We start from the raw sequence: 16,255 nt of genomic DNA on the forward strand, positions 1-16,255 counted from the left end.
CGAATTTCATACAATACTCTTTTGCCCATTTTTAATAGTTCATGAAATTTTTTTTAATAAATTTATTTAAATTATACCACAAAAAATATTTTATTCTATACAAAATAATTTAAAAAAATAGCTTAAAAGATGTTAGGAGTACTATAAAAATTTGTAATATCCTAATGACTTGGGACATTAAAAAAATACTCTACATAGTCAATAATAATTTAAAAATTAAAAAAAATACAGTTATAACTAGTATATACCTAAACTACTAGAATATTACAAACTTTTATAATATTCCTAACATTTTTTAAGCTATTTTTTTAAAATTATTTTGCATAGAATAAAGGGCATCTTAAGCCATTTTAAGCCATTTTTAGCCATTTTATATGCAAAATAATTTTTAAAAAATGGCTTAAAAAATATAAGAAGTACTATAAAAGTTTGTAATATTCTAGTAATTTATATAAATACTGGTTATAACTATATTTTTTAATTTTTAAATTATTATTGACTATGTAGAGTATTTCTTTAATGTCCCAAGTCATTAGGACATTATAAATTTTTATAGTACCCCTAATATTTAAGCCATTTTTTAAAATTATTTTGTATAGAATAAAATATTTTTTGTGTGTATAATTTAAATAAATTTATTAAAAAAATTTCATGAGCTATTAAAAATGGGCAAAAGAGTATTGTATGAAATTCGAATTAATTGCTCATTAATATTTTAAAGAAGTCTCGTAATTAAATATTTTGTTAACTTTTTTTTAATGCATAAAATAAAAATATATTTTTTAAAATTTTTTAATTATTAATTTTTTAATCAATTATTAATTTTTTAATAAAATAATGGGCAAAATTAAATCATGAGTAATTCGAATCTAGCCAATTCGAATTACCATGTGCAGCGTATGTGAGTGTAATTCGAATCAACATGATTCGAATTACTATGGCTGTAATTCGAATCAGCTTGATTCGAATTATGGTGTGTCTGTATGTGTGAGTAATTCGAATCATATTGATTCGAATTACATGAAATTCTAGTTCGAAACATATTGATTCGAACTATATAATAATGTGTGTTGGTGGATTCATGAATCAATTTTCTATTTGGTTGATTTGTGTAAAATTTCCTTCTCCTTGGTTTATTATAGTGTTTTGCCCCTTATTTTATTAACAAATCGCTTAACTAAACTAAGCACGTTTTATAAAACTTTTCCCGGATCTGTCTGACTCGGTTCAATTCAATGTTGGCGTTGCCACTTTGAGTCTTTGACATTTAAACAAACCCATTTCCGCGTCGCGCCGAACCGTCCATCCTACGTGGAATCCACCCATTCATTATCCGCCACGTGTCCCCGCCCAACTTCCACCGCTACCCTATATTACCTCCCCCAAAAATGCGCCCTCCATTCTCCTCCTCCTGCTCCTGTTCCTGCTCCTCTCTCTCTCTTATTCAATTCCCAATCCCCTCGCTCCCTCACGCGCCGACGCAAAGATGCCGTATTGCGAGGTCGGAGTCCACCAATCCGCCCCCTCCGCGGCTGCATCCTCCGCCGTCGTTCCCGTCGATAGTCCCATCAACAATGAGATAAAGCTATTCTATCAAACCTACGGTCGCGGCCCTACTAAAGTTCTCCTCATCATAGGTCTTCCATTCTTCTATTTTATTTTATTTTTTAACAATTATAATTTACTTTTTCCTCTTTTTTTATTGGATTTTACTGATTTTGTGGAGATGAACGGTCAGGATTGGCTGCCACGCACGAGGCCTGGGGCCCACAGATAGATGCCTTCACCGGAACCACCATCCCTAACGACGACGTTTCGAGCGGAGATGACAATGAATGCGGTGAGGGTATCGAGGTTTGCGCGTTTGATAATCGGGGCGTGGGTAGGAGCTCCGTGCCAGTCCAAAAATCCGAATACTCGTGAGTTCCGAGTTTCATTCCGTTACAATTTTCATTTGATTCCGCATTTTGGATTGAATTTGGCACCTTTTTTTTTTTGTCTTTTTAATTTTGAAGGTGATTCCACTGATTCGATTTCTTATTTTGTTCTTTTGTTGAGTGGTTGTACTATGAGCCACGCTTGAGTTTCATTAAATGGGAAAATCGTAGACAATTAGATTTTTTGCTAGAATTTTGTTGTGATAATGAGATGAAATTGTTGTGAGTCCCACCATTGGATGAAGAAGTGGTCTCCACCATTCTCTACTTTAGCAAAGGTTCTAGTTATCCTTTGTTTTTAACAATGCAACAATTTTTGTTTTCTTTATAGATTTATCTATCTTATGTCCAGCACACGTTAGGATTACAAATTGAGAACATTTTTATTGGAAATACAAAAATTTAAGTTTTCAATCATTTTATTTTACATTTATTAAATAAAAAAATTTAAAACCTTCCACTAATAATAAGTTTATCAAAGGACACATATTAGCTAAACTCTTTCTTTATTTATGTTCTCCAACACCTTTTTCAATTTTGAAATGAAAAAAGTGGAATGGAAGTTTTGTTGAAGGTTATGGATTTTGGCTTGTCTTGATTGGTGATTATTATTGGCTGCAGAACCACGATCATGGCGAAGGATGCAATTGCATTGTTAGATCATCTAGGTTGGAAGAAAGCCCATGTTTTTGGTCACTCAATGGGTAAGTACTAGTATTGGATAGTGAAAATTTCATTTGGGGAATTTTGGAGTAGGTTTCTGCATTAATAAATTAATCCCTGATATAAACTTTATGTTGATTAATACGATTCCAAAATGTAGCTAATATATATCCTCCTGAGATGGTTTCTTGAAAATTGAATCGGTGCTTTGGAAGATTAACATGCTGCTGACAACAGCATCTTTTGCTTATGATGATTTGGGAGAATTTATATTGCCACTCTTATTTTGATCATGACACTCTTTATTAATGACACTTTTACATGATTTTTTTAAACATATTCATGTAATAGTCAATGGAAATAGGAGTGACTATCCTTTCCTTAGATTTGGTTGTGATTCTATTTTGTATTATAGAAAAATCTGCTTTCTGGTTTTGTTTATATGTATACAATTTTAATTACTTTTCCCTATCATAACAGGAGCTATGATAGCTTGTAAAGTAGCAGCATTGGTTCCTGATAGAGTTCTCTCCTTGGCATTGCTCAATGCAACAGGGGGAGGTTTTCAATGTTTTCCAAAGGTATTTTTATATAACTATATCTTTCAACACTTGGTCAAATCTAAAAAGTAATTTGATTTGTTTTTAGATGAAGGATTTCATTTTTTTCCCAGTCAACATTTTAGACAGAGTTATCTACAATTTATATTACAAAGTTTAATTTCTCACTCGTTCTCTGCCCGTCAGTGATTTAGGGGAACAAATATCATGAATTTTTGTACTCCCTTCTAACTATCAAACCAGCTCGGGTCAGGATGTGGCATGTGTGAACTTGCATACCATAAATTTGTTTATACCCTATTCTTGTTTTTAATTCGAATTTTGAGCACAATAAGGCAATTCTTTTAGGAGAAATGTTGAAAACGTCTCTTTCCATAAAACAAGGGGTGTTAAATGAGAAAAAAAGGAAGAAGAAAGTGCATTTGTACATGATCGTAGTGCATCCGTATTATTCCTTCTTCCTTAGATTCTTGCTTTCCGTTGTTATTATTAAAAAGACCTTTCTAACTATCACCAAGGCTCAAAAATTTTGACCAAGGAAAAAGCCCCACTGAGTGTGTGCCATAGGCTTATAGCACATGTCAATCACGATACAGTTTCAGGCTTATAGCACATTGTAAAGATTCTTTTTTTCCTTCTTCCTTTTTATGTTTTGTATTTTGGGTATTTTGGAACCTCATGCAACTATGCAGGCCCTCACACTCCATGCTGCTGTGTAGGTAGACAATTCACTGACCAAACTTGCCAGAGAAATTTTTTGTGGCATTAAAAATTCTATAAACTTCCCCATTTGCTGGGTTGAAAGAAACAGGTTTATGAACTATAATAATTTTCTTTACAACTAGGGCAAAGGGAAGAAAGAGAAAAGAAAAGTACAGAAATCTTAGCTATTGGGGGAAAATGGGTAATTTGTAGACTCATCAATTGTTTATATGTTCACAAATCTGTATTTGACGTTGAGTTATGATATATCCAATCTGATCCATGGCATATAAGTTTTATAGGCTTTTACCATGATTTTCAATTTATGTCCACGAACGTAGTTAGAATAGCTAAAATCCTCATTATCTTTCCTTTTTCTCCCCTTCTTTTCATCAGCTTGACCGACGAACATTCTCTGTCGCTTTCCGTTTCTTGAAAGCAAAGACTCCTGAGCAACGGGCTGCTGTTGACTTGGACACCCATTACTCACAGGTAAAACATTTCTTGTATTAGTTGATTATATCCTCTTGATAATCTGTCGCCATAAAGTATAGTTGAAAAGGCCCAATCTTTATGAAAGTGTGGAAGGAGAATCGATAAATTGAATTACTTAGGCTGTACACAAGCTATAGATCTATGTTCATGAACATTTTATTTAAAAAATGCAGGAATATCTTGATGAATATGTTGGAACCGAAAAGAGGAGAGCAATATTATATCAGGTATGATATATTAAATAAGCTTTTAAGCTAAGCAGTTGTTGTGGAAACCTATGTATTTAGTTTCTTTCTAACTTCAACTTTTGATACATAATTTAAATATTTAATTAACAAAAGTTTAACTTTGCAAATATTTTACAATAAAACATTAGCTTTTATGCAATCCTCCATTTCCTTGCCCTATATTGAAAAATAATCATGTAGACATTCCTTTCTGTTTTTTCCCCTTTCAACTCCTGGATACCCTTACATGGATCACATATTACTAATCATCATGCAATGCCTGTTTAAGCATTCAGAAATTGTTTTCCTAAGGTATCCTAATTCAGTTTCACTATTTCTCTCAGCAATATGTCAAATGTATATCATCATCTGGAATGCAATCTAGCAGTGGTTTTGATGGCCAAATGCATGCATGTTGGACACATAGTGTGACTCAACCAGATATTGATGCAATGAAATCTGGAGGTTTTCTTGTTTCAGTCATTCATGGAAGGTGAATAACTGCAGACATTTATGTAATATGTAATGTAATACTATTTTGACACTTGGTCATGTTAAGATTACTCTGACAGGCCAAATAATGCATGAGCTCTACATTCACACAGAGTTCATGCGATTTACACTGCTGGCTTTAGTAATCAGATCGAATCACGAGAATCATGAAGCATATTGCAATACATACCTCCAAACCCAGAATTTTGCTAATACATTGCTGGCTTCTGGAACCAGATTGAATCACAAAAATCTTACCGTGATTCATATGATCATAACTGCACTGTTATGTAATATTGCTTGTCACCTAGTCTGCAATATTATCCTTACACAGAAGCGAAATTAAAATTATGCATGAAACATACACAGAATTATGCATGAATAGGCGTACACATGCACAGAGAATTCATCTTTGACATATTTTGTATCCTATAGATTCTGATTATACATTTCCTGCACATTCAGGCATGACATAATTGCTCAGATTGATCATGCAAAGAGACTTGCTGAGAGGCTTCACCCGATAGCCAGAATGGTTGATCTTCATGGAGGTCATTTAGTGAGTCATGAGCGGCCTGAAGAGGTATATTATGCATGTAAAAGATGTGATAAATACCTGATTACTTGAGTTCTGTAAAAGTAGCATGTCGTACTTTGCCTGTTCAGATTGGCATTTGTAGTATTTGCAATGTTTGATACTGGAAATGAACTTGAAAGAATTTAAAATTCAGGTTAATCAAGCACTGTTTGACTTGATCAAGGCAGCAGGAGAGAATAAGAGCCCACATGATTGGACTAATTTGTCGACGAACCAATCTTGTAAGTATTCCATATTGAAAGGAATTCTTTCTCTTGCACTATGCTATTTGGCATGAGCTCACATAAGTGCCATCAATGTTTCCTGTAGCTCGTTAAGCTCCAAGCGGAGATGGACCCACATTGGTGGGTGTTGGGGCACATTTTCCGACTCAATACTATATTGCTATATTCACATTTTCCCATTTTTGTGCATCAATTGCTAATTTGCCGAGTCGACCTAAGAAGCTTTTCCCCATAACAAGGTTGATCGAGTAAATTCCAATTCTAACTAACCATAGCTAATCCTTCTCTTCCCAGTCACAAACCCATTTCACTGAATTAATTGTTTTCTACTTGGCTAGATGACTTAATTAGCACCTAACAGCCTGAGCCTCCACATATACACAGCAAAGAGCCAGTTTTCAGTGCATGCCTTGTCCCAGATTGATTCACGGGTGAATTCCTATGACATGAACTAACTGGCTGCCGTGCACATGGAAGGAATGACGATATTTGCACTGACATTATCACTGCCTGCCTTTGGAAGTTTACTAACAATAACAAAACAAATGTTTAAATTAAAAAAAATTATTACTAACAAGGTTGACCAAGAGGTTTTCCCTCCCTAGGCCACTAAAACTTTTCTGGGCATGTGAGTTTCAGTGAGTGAGCATACTGTCTTATATCACATTCATCCTTATTTGAAAAATAAACTACTAGTCAATAAGAGCGCAATGTGCTCTAAAGGATCTATTTTTAGGCTACTCAGATATCTCATCAATCCAACTATAGGCTTATGTGGCTAAAGTTACAATGATTATGGAAGAGTAACATGTCATTCTTAATTTGCTTACATGTTAACTTACTCGAATTTATTCTGATACGTTATAATGGTTTTGTGCAGGGTTGAAAGAGAACAGAATGTTATTTCTCAGAACAATTCAGGGTGGAAGCAGTGTCTCCTTTAAATTTTCCCTAATAGAAAAACTCTATCTTTGCCTACTATACTTGTTTGGTATCCTCGTTTTAGCATTCGAGAACGGAAGAAAGCTTCTAAGAAGCTTAAAACCAGTTCGAGTTGGATGTTCCCCTTCATATATTAATGTTAATAGTTCATAACCTCTTCTTTTTTGGTAATTATTTAGTTTTTCTGCACAACAATCCTTACATGATTACTTTTTTTTTTAGCTTTTTACACATTATAAGTGCATTCAGACTAAAGAATTCTTAACTCCCTCTCATTGCAGGTGGTTGATATTTAATTTTTATATCCTCAATGTGAGAGATCTCAGCACTCGTTGTGCAAGATGAGGCTCATGTATTGCGGCAATGTAGATTCTGTGTTTTCTAAAGGAGTAAAGGGTTTCTTCTTAGGAAAAGTTCAAAGAGGATTCTAGCGTGACCTAACATTTCCCTTCATTGGCTAAATTCAGAGTCAGAGAAGATGATGGATGATTATCATCATTTTGTATACTATAATTTTATTAACAATACAATTATCCCAAAAAAAAAAAAAACACAGAGAGAGAGAGAAAGTAGTTCCTCCCTACGAATACCAAATACTTTTGTGAAAATTGTATATTGGATAATGTAAAGCAAATCTAAGATACCTTGAAATGAAAACCTTTAGAATTAAATTTTAGTAAATTCTTAATTCTTAATTTACCTGATTGTGAATCATTTGAGTGTTTGTTTCTTAAGGCTATCTTGGAAACAAAATGTGTCACAAATAAATTAATAAATAATGATATATAATTAAGTAATTATGTAACATATTTTCTTGCAATGTTTTAACTCAAACATTTAATTTAAGGAGATTAGTGAGGTACTTATGAAGATACAGAGTAGTGATTGAAAAATTATTGAGCCTTATTAATTAAAACTAATTTTAATATTAAGCAATTAGTTAGATCAAAAGTCCTGATAAGAACATGAAGCTCATTCTAAGGCTGAACTATTTCATAATTTTACCTGTGTATCACCATACCTTTTAGTAGATGATTTAACTAACATTAAGAATATTTAAGACCATATGTCACCTTTTACAAGAACAAAAACTACAACAAATTTGTATTTTTTAAATACACTATCTATCTTAGAGTTGTCTCTTACTCCAAACATATTCTTATAAATAGCTATATCAATCTAAGAGACTTTTAAGCTAGTGTAAGAAATGTTAAATTTGGGGTGAAAATATGTTAGTACGAAAAGCCGTTGCCATGGACACGAAACAAAATCAGAATAACCCTATAATAATCATTCAAACTTAAAACAATTCATGCATCAAGACCAAAAAAAATTACAATTCATGCATGGGAAGAGAAAACATAATAGTTAAAGTGCTAAACAAAGCCTATGCCAAACGAAAGAGGTTTTATCCATAATATGAATTTCTCATTCTAGCACGTAACTACTCCAAAAGAAACGTAATTTTTGTTTTCTAAACTTTGTAAGTAAATCCATATGATATATACTGCCATGATTTGTTATTCATCCTATTATCCTAAACCATAAATTAGAGAGAAAACGTACCAGGTACTTTGGTTACTGAGACAGAGATGATGATTCTGGCAATGTTGGCTTGCAAGCATTGAAGAAAAGAGTTCACAACACACACAACACAGCTCAAATAAAAAGAAAAAAAAAAAACAGAATGCAGAGAATATTTGTTATGCTCAATAATATGCCTTGGATTCGGACGAAAACTTGGAAAATATTCTTATGGAATATACTTATATGCTCACAAGTCACGTTAAAAAAGTGTTTTTTTTTTTTGTCATGAGTTACGTTAAAAGTTAAAACTCCAATAAAGCTCAAATGGGCCCAAATAGCCCGCCTCTGCGTCACTCTGGGCTCCAATTGGGCTTTGGTCCCCACACATTTACTTTACTTTTTATTTTTCAATTCTTTTCCTCATAAATTCAGATTGCAAAACAATCAAAGTGATAAATGTAAAGTTTAGTTAGGTAAATTCAGGTGTTAAGCTTGGCTAGAATTAGTAATACTAATAACTATATTTAGTTGGAGACTCTTTTGTGTTGGTTAAGTTAGCTATGTTTAGAAATGTAATATAAAGGTAAATTGAATGATGTAACTAACCAGTGTTTTAAAATTGCGGCCATGGCGGAATGGCGTGGCGGGATTTGACTTCACCGCCATATGTAGGCCACCGCAATGTGCTTATCACGGCGGGACAAAAGGCGCCGCAATGGAGAATGGCGAAAATGGCGGGTTTTTTTCGGGTTTTTTAAAAAAATTCGAGGGTGATTGGGTAATTTTGCAAAACTCTAAATGAAAGAGTAACCCCCCTTCAGCAGCTGCAGTTCAAAAACGAGCCTTCCTCTCTGAATATCCAAAACGGCTCTTTTTCTCTGTTCTCTTTCTCTCTTCTCTCTGCCTCCAATCACCGCTGAACTTAGCCACTGCCCGTCGCCGCCCGTCGCCGCCCGTCGCCGCCGCCTGTTGCCGTTCGTCGCCGACCGTCGTCGGTGGTGGTCACCGCCGTTCATCACCACAATTTTCTCTTTTTTCTGGTTTGTAGAAGTACCGTTTCTTTTTTTTTCATTCAGTGAATCAGTTCACCCACTTTCCTGTCTCCTTCTCCTGCTCTTCCCTCATAAACCTCTCTTCCTCCAAGTTTTTTCCCTTTCAGCTCAGTTCATCATGTCAACTTCTAGACCAGCCCCTGCCTCTACCCCTGTCCCTACCCCTGCCCCTGTCTCTGCCTTTGCTGGCCATGTTGCTGGAACTGCTGCTCGTCCTGCAGCTGCTGTCCGTGCCACTAGGATTGATCCAGGGTGGAAATATGTTACTACTGTAGAAGAGGGAAATACCAATGACACCATATGTAATTTTTGTGGAAAAATTACGAGAGGAGGAATTACACGGGCAAAGGAGCACTTAATGATTAAGCCTGGGAATGTTGCTGGATGTAAAATGGTCCCGAAGGATGTTATTGCTGAATTATGGGAGTTCTACAACAAAAAAAAAATCGAGGAAGACAAAGTTCTACGCCGGCAAGCACTGAGGAACATAGTGTCAATGCTAGGGAGCTTGATTTAGATAGTTTGGGCTTTGGATTGTCAGAGGAAGATGCTCAAGGAATTGATGAAATTCCAAATCCAACTCCAATGGCAGCAGCTAGAGGGGGGCAAGTTCTATGAGAGGTCCAATGGACTTGTTTATGAAAAGACCCGAAACTGCCATTGCAAGAAACAAAAAGGAGAAATTGAGGCAACAGAATATCAAGGAAGCATGTAATAAGGAAGCGGTTCGTAGAGTTCATCGATACATAGCCCAGTGGTTCTACCAAGCTGGGATTCCATTGAATCCAGTGAGGTTGAAGAGTTTTCAAGAAATGTTGTGGGCTGTTGGAAGCTTTGGTCCTAATTTACCTGCTCCCACTTATCATGCTCTAAGGGTGCCACTCCTTAATGAAGAATTAGAATACACCAAAGACTTGTTGAAGGGTCATAAGGAACAATGAAAAAAATATGGCTGCTCTATTATGTCAAATGCTTGGACGGATAAGAGACAACGGAGCATTATCAATTTTCTTGTAAACTCTCCTGCTGGGACAATGTTTTTGAAGTCTATTGATGCCTCTGATTATGTGAAGACGGGTGAAAAAATGTTTGAGCTTCTTGATGGTATTGTTGAGAAAATTGGGGAGCAAAATGTTGTTCAAGTTGTAACTGACAACAGGAGCAACTATGTTCTAGCCGGTAAGTTGCTGATGGAGAAAAGACCGAATTTGTTTTGGACCCCGTGTGCTGCCCATTATTTGGATTTGATGCTTGAAGACATTGGGAAGTTACCGTTAATCCAAAAAACCATAAAAGTGCCATTTCTTTGGTTAGCTTTACTTATAGCTACTCTAGCACTTTATCCATGTTGAGACAATTCACAAATGGCAAGAAATTGGTGAGGCATGCAGTCACCCAATTTGCCACTTCATTTCTTTCTTTGGAAAGGCTTTATGAGGAGAAAGGAAATCTAGTTAATGTTAGTTAAACTAACATTAACTATATTCACAAAAGAGTATTTTAAAAATGATGTAACTATCATTAGCTATATTTAAGATCATATGTCATTTTTTAAATTGATCTCTAATTTTTTTTCATATCAGACAAATTAGTGTATAATAAAAAAAAAGGTAGTCATTCGTAAAATAAAAAAATTAAAAAATATATTGTAATGACAACATCAACAACCATATTTTTTTAATTAAAAAAACTATTTTATCTAATACAAAACTGATGAGATGCCAATTTAAAATACACACTCCAAATTAATTTTGATAAACTCTGATGTAAAACTAAGATCAATACTCATCCAAATAAGTATATAGCATTTCGTCCTTCTTAGATTTGCGCCTACTAAGTAATGCCTTCAAGAGGCGTTTACTTTTACTAGAAGGTTCCATTTTTCTGTTTTCCTCTCTTTCTCCTGTGAACCTCATTGAAGCTGATTTCCTGGGTTCCGAAGGATTCTGGTAAACACATAATTAAAAAATAAAGAATAACTGTCAAATAATTAACTAAAGGATTTAATTATTTAAACTTCAAAAAAAAGAATAACTACAACAAGTGTACATTAAAAATCAGCTCCCAAATAAATCATATATTTATACATAAATACATGATAATTAATTTGGTAACAGATTTTTAATTAGGTGCATTTTTAAGATGAATAAAAGAAATACATTATATTATGAGTAAATTTAGATTGATTTTAAAAAAAAGTACTTATTTTTTATTTTTTACAAAAAAAATTTTTTGATAGACAAATTATTTTACCTTGAAATAGACTTTTTAAAAAAGTTTTTAAGTATTAAAAACGATTTTTTATTTTTTTAATAAAAATACTTTTTTAAAAAACAAATCTAAATATATTTTAAATTAAATAAAAATATTTTATTTTTTAAAAAAAGTAATTTTTTCACCAAAAAAAACTAATTTAAACTAGCATGTTTGGATTTACTTTTGAATTTTTTTTTATTTTTTAAAAAAGATATTTTTATAACAGGCAAAATTTTTTTCATATTTAAATAATTTTTTAAAAAATTAAAAACGTCTTTTACTTTTATTTTTTATAAAAACAAAGTATTGGCAACTTACAAAAAAAGGTAAATAATTTATTTTTAATAATTTTTTTTTGTAAAACGTGTCTAAATAAATTTTAAATTGAATAAAAATACTTTTTTCACTTAAAAACGCCCATCCAAATTAGCACTGTATCGAGTTCACCTACCCTTAATTTTGCATTATTAGAGGGACTTGGTGTGGTTGCTGTGCTCCTTTGATTTGGAGTGGTTGGTCTGCTTGTCTTGTTTGGTGTTGTAGGTCTACTTGAGAAAGATCCAGTACGTAACAGTGGAAATCTATGTGGTGAAACCGAGTTCTTCTCTGCAGAAGCTCGTATTAGTGAACAATGAGTAAGATTTATTATAATATTAGTGAAATTATGAATGTGGATAGTACCTAAATCTTTTTTAGGCAAGGTTGAACTTGAAGTGAATGCAAAAGCTCCGGGTCTCTCAACTTGTAAAGGTGAAGGGGAATGCCCTTTATTGCTACATTATGGTCAAGAGTCACAACATGTCTTCTATTTTTATTTAGAAATTAAAAGCAACTAGAAATGTTTGAGAAATTCAGAATTTAGCAATGGCATTGTTAGAAACAAGAGATTAAACTAGAGAAAAGATGGTATATTATTGAGTGTATTCAAGTTGTCTGAAATAATACAATATAAAAAGGTAATTATAACTACGAAGAGAATCGTAATAATAAAGATATAATCTCTTATAATAAATATTCAGATATACTAAATAATTTAATTGATCTTAATTATATTTGTTGGATTTGAAATTACCTGACTGTGGATGAAGGCGTTTCTCTTATTGTAGCTCGAACAGCTTTGTATTGCAAAACAAATTAGAAACACAATTAAGCATGAATAGAATGAAAAGAGTAGAGATGAAAACAGATACCATTTCTGAAGTGATGCCAATCATCTTCATCATCAAGGCTGCATCCTAAATATTTCATTCTTCTCAAGCTGGTACCATTCATGCTCTCCCCAACTGAAATTATGATGAATAATAATAAAGAGTTTTTGGTTTTGGAAAAGAAAATGGGATATAAATAAATAAACAAACTTGCCTGGCAAAATATAACGCTTATGATATTTTGGAGCACTAATCACCAATGATTGTTGGGTTCGTCCCTCGTGATCCATAAATGCTTCACACGTCCTTATTCTCTGTATTATTAATTAATGGAGAAATCCGTAATATTAAGAAGATAAAAAATAATCAGCACAAACAATTTAAATTTGACTATTTTCGACAAATACTTTTTGAAAATTTAATTTTGATGTACTGATAGCGTAAAATACATTCACGTGATTAATGTAAATTGTACTTATTTTTATAAATATGACGTTATATGATTGGATATCGGTATAAAACGATTTTACACTAATAATACATCAAAATTAAATTCTACTCTTTAGTTAGCAAAAATTTCCGAAGAAAAATATACCTGTTGAATGCAAGAAAGACGAAGATTTGCTTGAGAAAGTTGAGAAACCTTGTCATCCAACAAATCATTGACCTTAAACGTCACAGATCCTAAATGGTCCACCGTATTCACAAGAGCTTTGATGGCATAATCCTTCAATGTTTCTATCACTCTGAAACATCACCATATAATTAATTAGCTTACACACCAACCAACCCAATTAATTAATTAATTAATTCAACTCACATCTGTTTCTGCTCATCATTGTTGTATGAGAGCTCAAAATATTCAGCTGCTGAGTATAATTGTGTTCTCAGATTCTTCAAATCCTGAGAATATATATAGGTGAAAAAATGAACTTATGTAATATGTACTATTTATTTAATACCAATTTAACTAAAAAAAATTAAAACAAGATTTTCACGCTTGAAATTCCAATATTTTCTAGAGTCCACTTACTTAATTAAGAGTTACATATTTCAAATCAAAATCAATAGTTCAACAAATTTAATGACAATGAAAAACAGGGTATCAAGTAGAGGACAAAATTACAAAAAAAAAACTAGAACATAATCAAAGTTATTACCTGTAAACTATCATCAAAAAGCAAGCTCTGCTGCATGAAAACCTCATCATAATTAGAGGACACCCGATATACCGGCGCCGGCGGCGGAGGTACCACCGCCGGCACAGAAGTTGCAAATTTCCCCATGAATGAAAATCAATGGAAAAAGTTTTGGCCGATTCTTATCTATCTATAGAAAATGGCAAAAAAATAAGGTTATGACACAAGAAAAATCATTATATAATGCATATTAAAAGAGATAATGAGACATTATTATCAAGGAATATGTATCTGAATTCTGAAATAGTAGATGTGAACGTGCATAAACATTAATTTTAAGAAAATCAGCAGAATGTAACGTGGTAACTTCATTATGTTAATAAATTAAAAAAAGGCTACTCTCTATGTTAACCAATTGGTTTATTACTAGAGAATAAAAAATTGTTTATATGCAAACCCAAAATACAGAAACTAATAACTAACCTTTGTTGTATCTCTTTTCAGTTGAGATTCTTGATGTTGTTTGTTTCAACTCATGAGTGGTATGGAATACAAGGACGACACATTAATTTGAACCAAAGTGATGAGAGGGAAGAAGAAAAAAGAAAAGTCAAAAGGAGCACGTTGTGGACCAACCCTTCATTCACTCCAACACTAAGGAGAGTGGTTTGGTGGTACTCGATGTGTTTGACTAAGCATGAACAAAAGAAAGTGACGCATCAAAGTTTCTAACAAGCCAACCACTAAAGTTGGAGAGTTATTGAGAAAAGTAGTGTCATCGAGACAGAAACATAGGGAGGAATATAATAGTGCACATAAATCATAATGCCATTGTCATAGGTAGAGGAATTCGATAACAATAAATGGGAACTTTGCTTTCTTTTTCATTAGTCATTTCATTTACAGGAATATTATATATAAAAAAAGAGTAAAGCTAGGGAACCAAAAGCATATCAGCCAAAATCCAGCCAAATATCTTTGGATGAATTCAAAATCTCTACGAGTTAATATATATAGATGTTTCTTCTACTAAGTATCAGAATGTTTCTTTTTCATATTAAATGGATGTTCTTTTATATATTTTTTGAATTTGTGATTGTTAGAAGTGGATAAGTTAATGTGAGAGAAAAGAGAAAAGTTTTTATAGGTTTTAATTAGGTTTACTTAATCAATTTAAAATTTTTTAAAATTTTGAATTTAAAAAATTAAAATTAATTAATTATTAATATAAATTAATGTAGTTTTGTTTAGTTTTTGGCTGATAAGCTTTTGGTTCCTTATACTTTTCCATAAAAAAATATATTATTTGTACGTAACAAAATTAACTATTAAATAAGTTATTATATATTTATATATAAATAATGTGTTTTTAATTTATTTTTAATATTTATAATAGTGACTGATTTAGCGATTGTTATATTATATATAATACTTCTTCTATACTAATTTGCTAATGTTGTGGATCTAGTTTAATCCAAAATGTTAGTTTAAGTTTTGGGAGTTCTTAAGCATTTACAAAGGCTATTATGTTTACCGGTGCACCTATTAATATATGATTTTTATTAAATATATAATAAAAAATATGAGATTTATTAAAATAATAAATATTTTATACATTATTAATAAATAATTTTGAATTATAATATTAAAAATATAACTCACACATACACACACTTATATATATATATATATATATATATATATATATATATATATCTTGGAAAAAGAATATCTTTGAAAATGTGCAAGAGATGCAGCTAATAAACATGATTAAATTAGAGTCAATCTTTACTAAAACTACTGAAAAGATAAAGTTTTACTTAACACATAAAGACTAGCATGACCATATCCAAATGTGTCACTTTGAACTTTTAATAATTATATATCTCACACTAGTTATAACTAAATTTCTTAGCACTAACAGAGTTACTATTGAGTATTAAGTATTGACTTTATATGATACTAATGCATTATAAGAAACTAACATACTATTAATCTAGTTCATAAGTAATAACTCAAATGATATAATCTTTTTATATTCACTTAAAAAATTATAAATTTTAATCTTTTTATTTTTGATAAAAAAAAATACTATTAATCTATCTTTTTATACATTAAGTATGAATTTTAATAATAAATTTTTTTCAATTATTGTTTTATAAAATTGTATTTAATTTTAAAAATAAGACAAGATAAGATATAAATAATAGAAATATAAAAATCAATATTTTTATATTTTATTTGTTAATAAACTAAAATAAATTATAAAAATTTAATTTTTTTATTAAAAAAT

General features: G+C 31.9%; 2 protein-coding genes and 1 long non-coding RNA gene across 5 annotated transcripts; 1 reads left to right on the forward strand and 2 right to left on the reverse strand.

The window, feature by feature from the left end:
* Positions 1-753: 753 nt before the first annotated feature.
* On the forward strand, positions 754-7,412 carry LOC130935671 (uncharacterized). Of its 3 annotated transcripts, none has more exons than XM_057865532.1 (11): positions 754-1,637; positions 1,739-1,919; positions 2,559-2,641; positions 3,081-3,181; positions 4,259-4,354; positions 4,531-4,584; positions 4,929-5,077; positions 5,542-5,659; positions 5,808-5,895; positions 5,984-6,018; positions 6,779-7,009. In XM_057865532.1, exons 1-10 carry the CDS (start codon positions 1,487-1,489, stop codon positions 5,989-5,991), a joined length of 1,029 nt encoding a protein of 342 aa, XP_057721515.1. In that variant the 5' UTR covers positions 754-1,486; the 3' UTR covers positions 5,992-6,018; positions 6,779-7,009. The 3 variants fall into 3 exon arrangements, with proteins under 3 accessions (XP_057721515.1, XP_057721514.1, XP_057721513.1); XM_057865530.1 differs by lacking the exon at positions 5,984-6,018 and adding an exon at positions 7,122-7,412 and having other exon boundaries at positions 781-1,637; positions 6,779-7,007; XM_057865531.1 differs by having other exon boundaries at positions 5,984-7,020.
* LOC130935672 (uncharacterized) lies at positions 3,893-8,518 on the reverse strand. Its single transcript, XR_009067939.1, has 2 exons — positions 8,407-8,518; positions 3,893-4,397 (listed from the first exon to the last, which is right to left on the reverse strand). It is a non-coding gene; the product is annotated as an uncharacterized LOC130935672 (long non-coding RNA).
* Positions 8,519-11,063: 2,545 nt separating this feature from the next.
* On the reverse strand, positions 11,064-14,716 carry LOC130935885 (protein ABIL2-like). Its single transcript, XM_057865796.1, has 10 exons — positions 14,446-14,716; positions 13,984-14,152; positions 13,644-13,726; positions 13,419-13,569; positions 13,038-13,137; positions 12,866-12,958; positions 12,748-12,790; positions 12,357-12,448; positions 12,127-12,281; positions 11,064-11,365 (listed from the first exon to the last, which is right to left on the reverse strand). Exons 2-10 carry the CDS (start codon positions 14,107-14,109, stop codon positions 11,198-11,200), a joined length of 1,011 nt encoding a protein of 336 aa, XP_057721779.1. The 5' UTR covers positions 14,110-14,152; positions 14,446-14,716; the 3' UTR covers positions 11,064-11,197.
* Positions 14,717-16,255: the final 1,539 nt, after the last annotated feature.

This window comes from Arachis stenosperma, chromosome 6, assembly GCF_014773155.1.
Source record: "Arachis stenosperma cultivar V10309 chromosome 6, arast.V10309.gnm1.PFL2, whole genome shotgun sequence".
Lineage (NCBI taxonomy): Eukaryota > Viridiplantae > Streptophyta > Magnoliopsida > Fabales > Fabaceae > Arachis > Arachis stenosperma.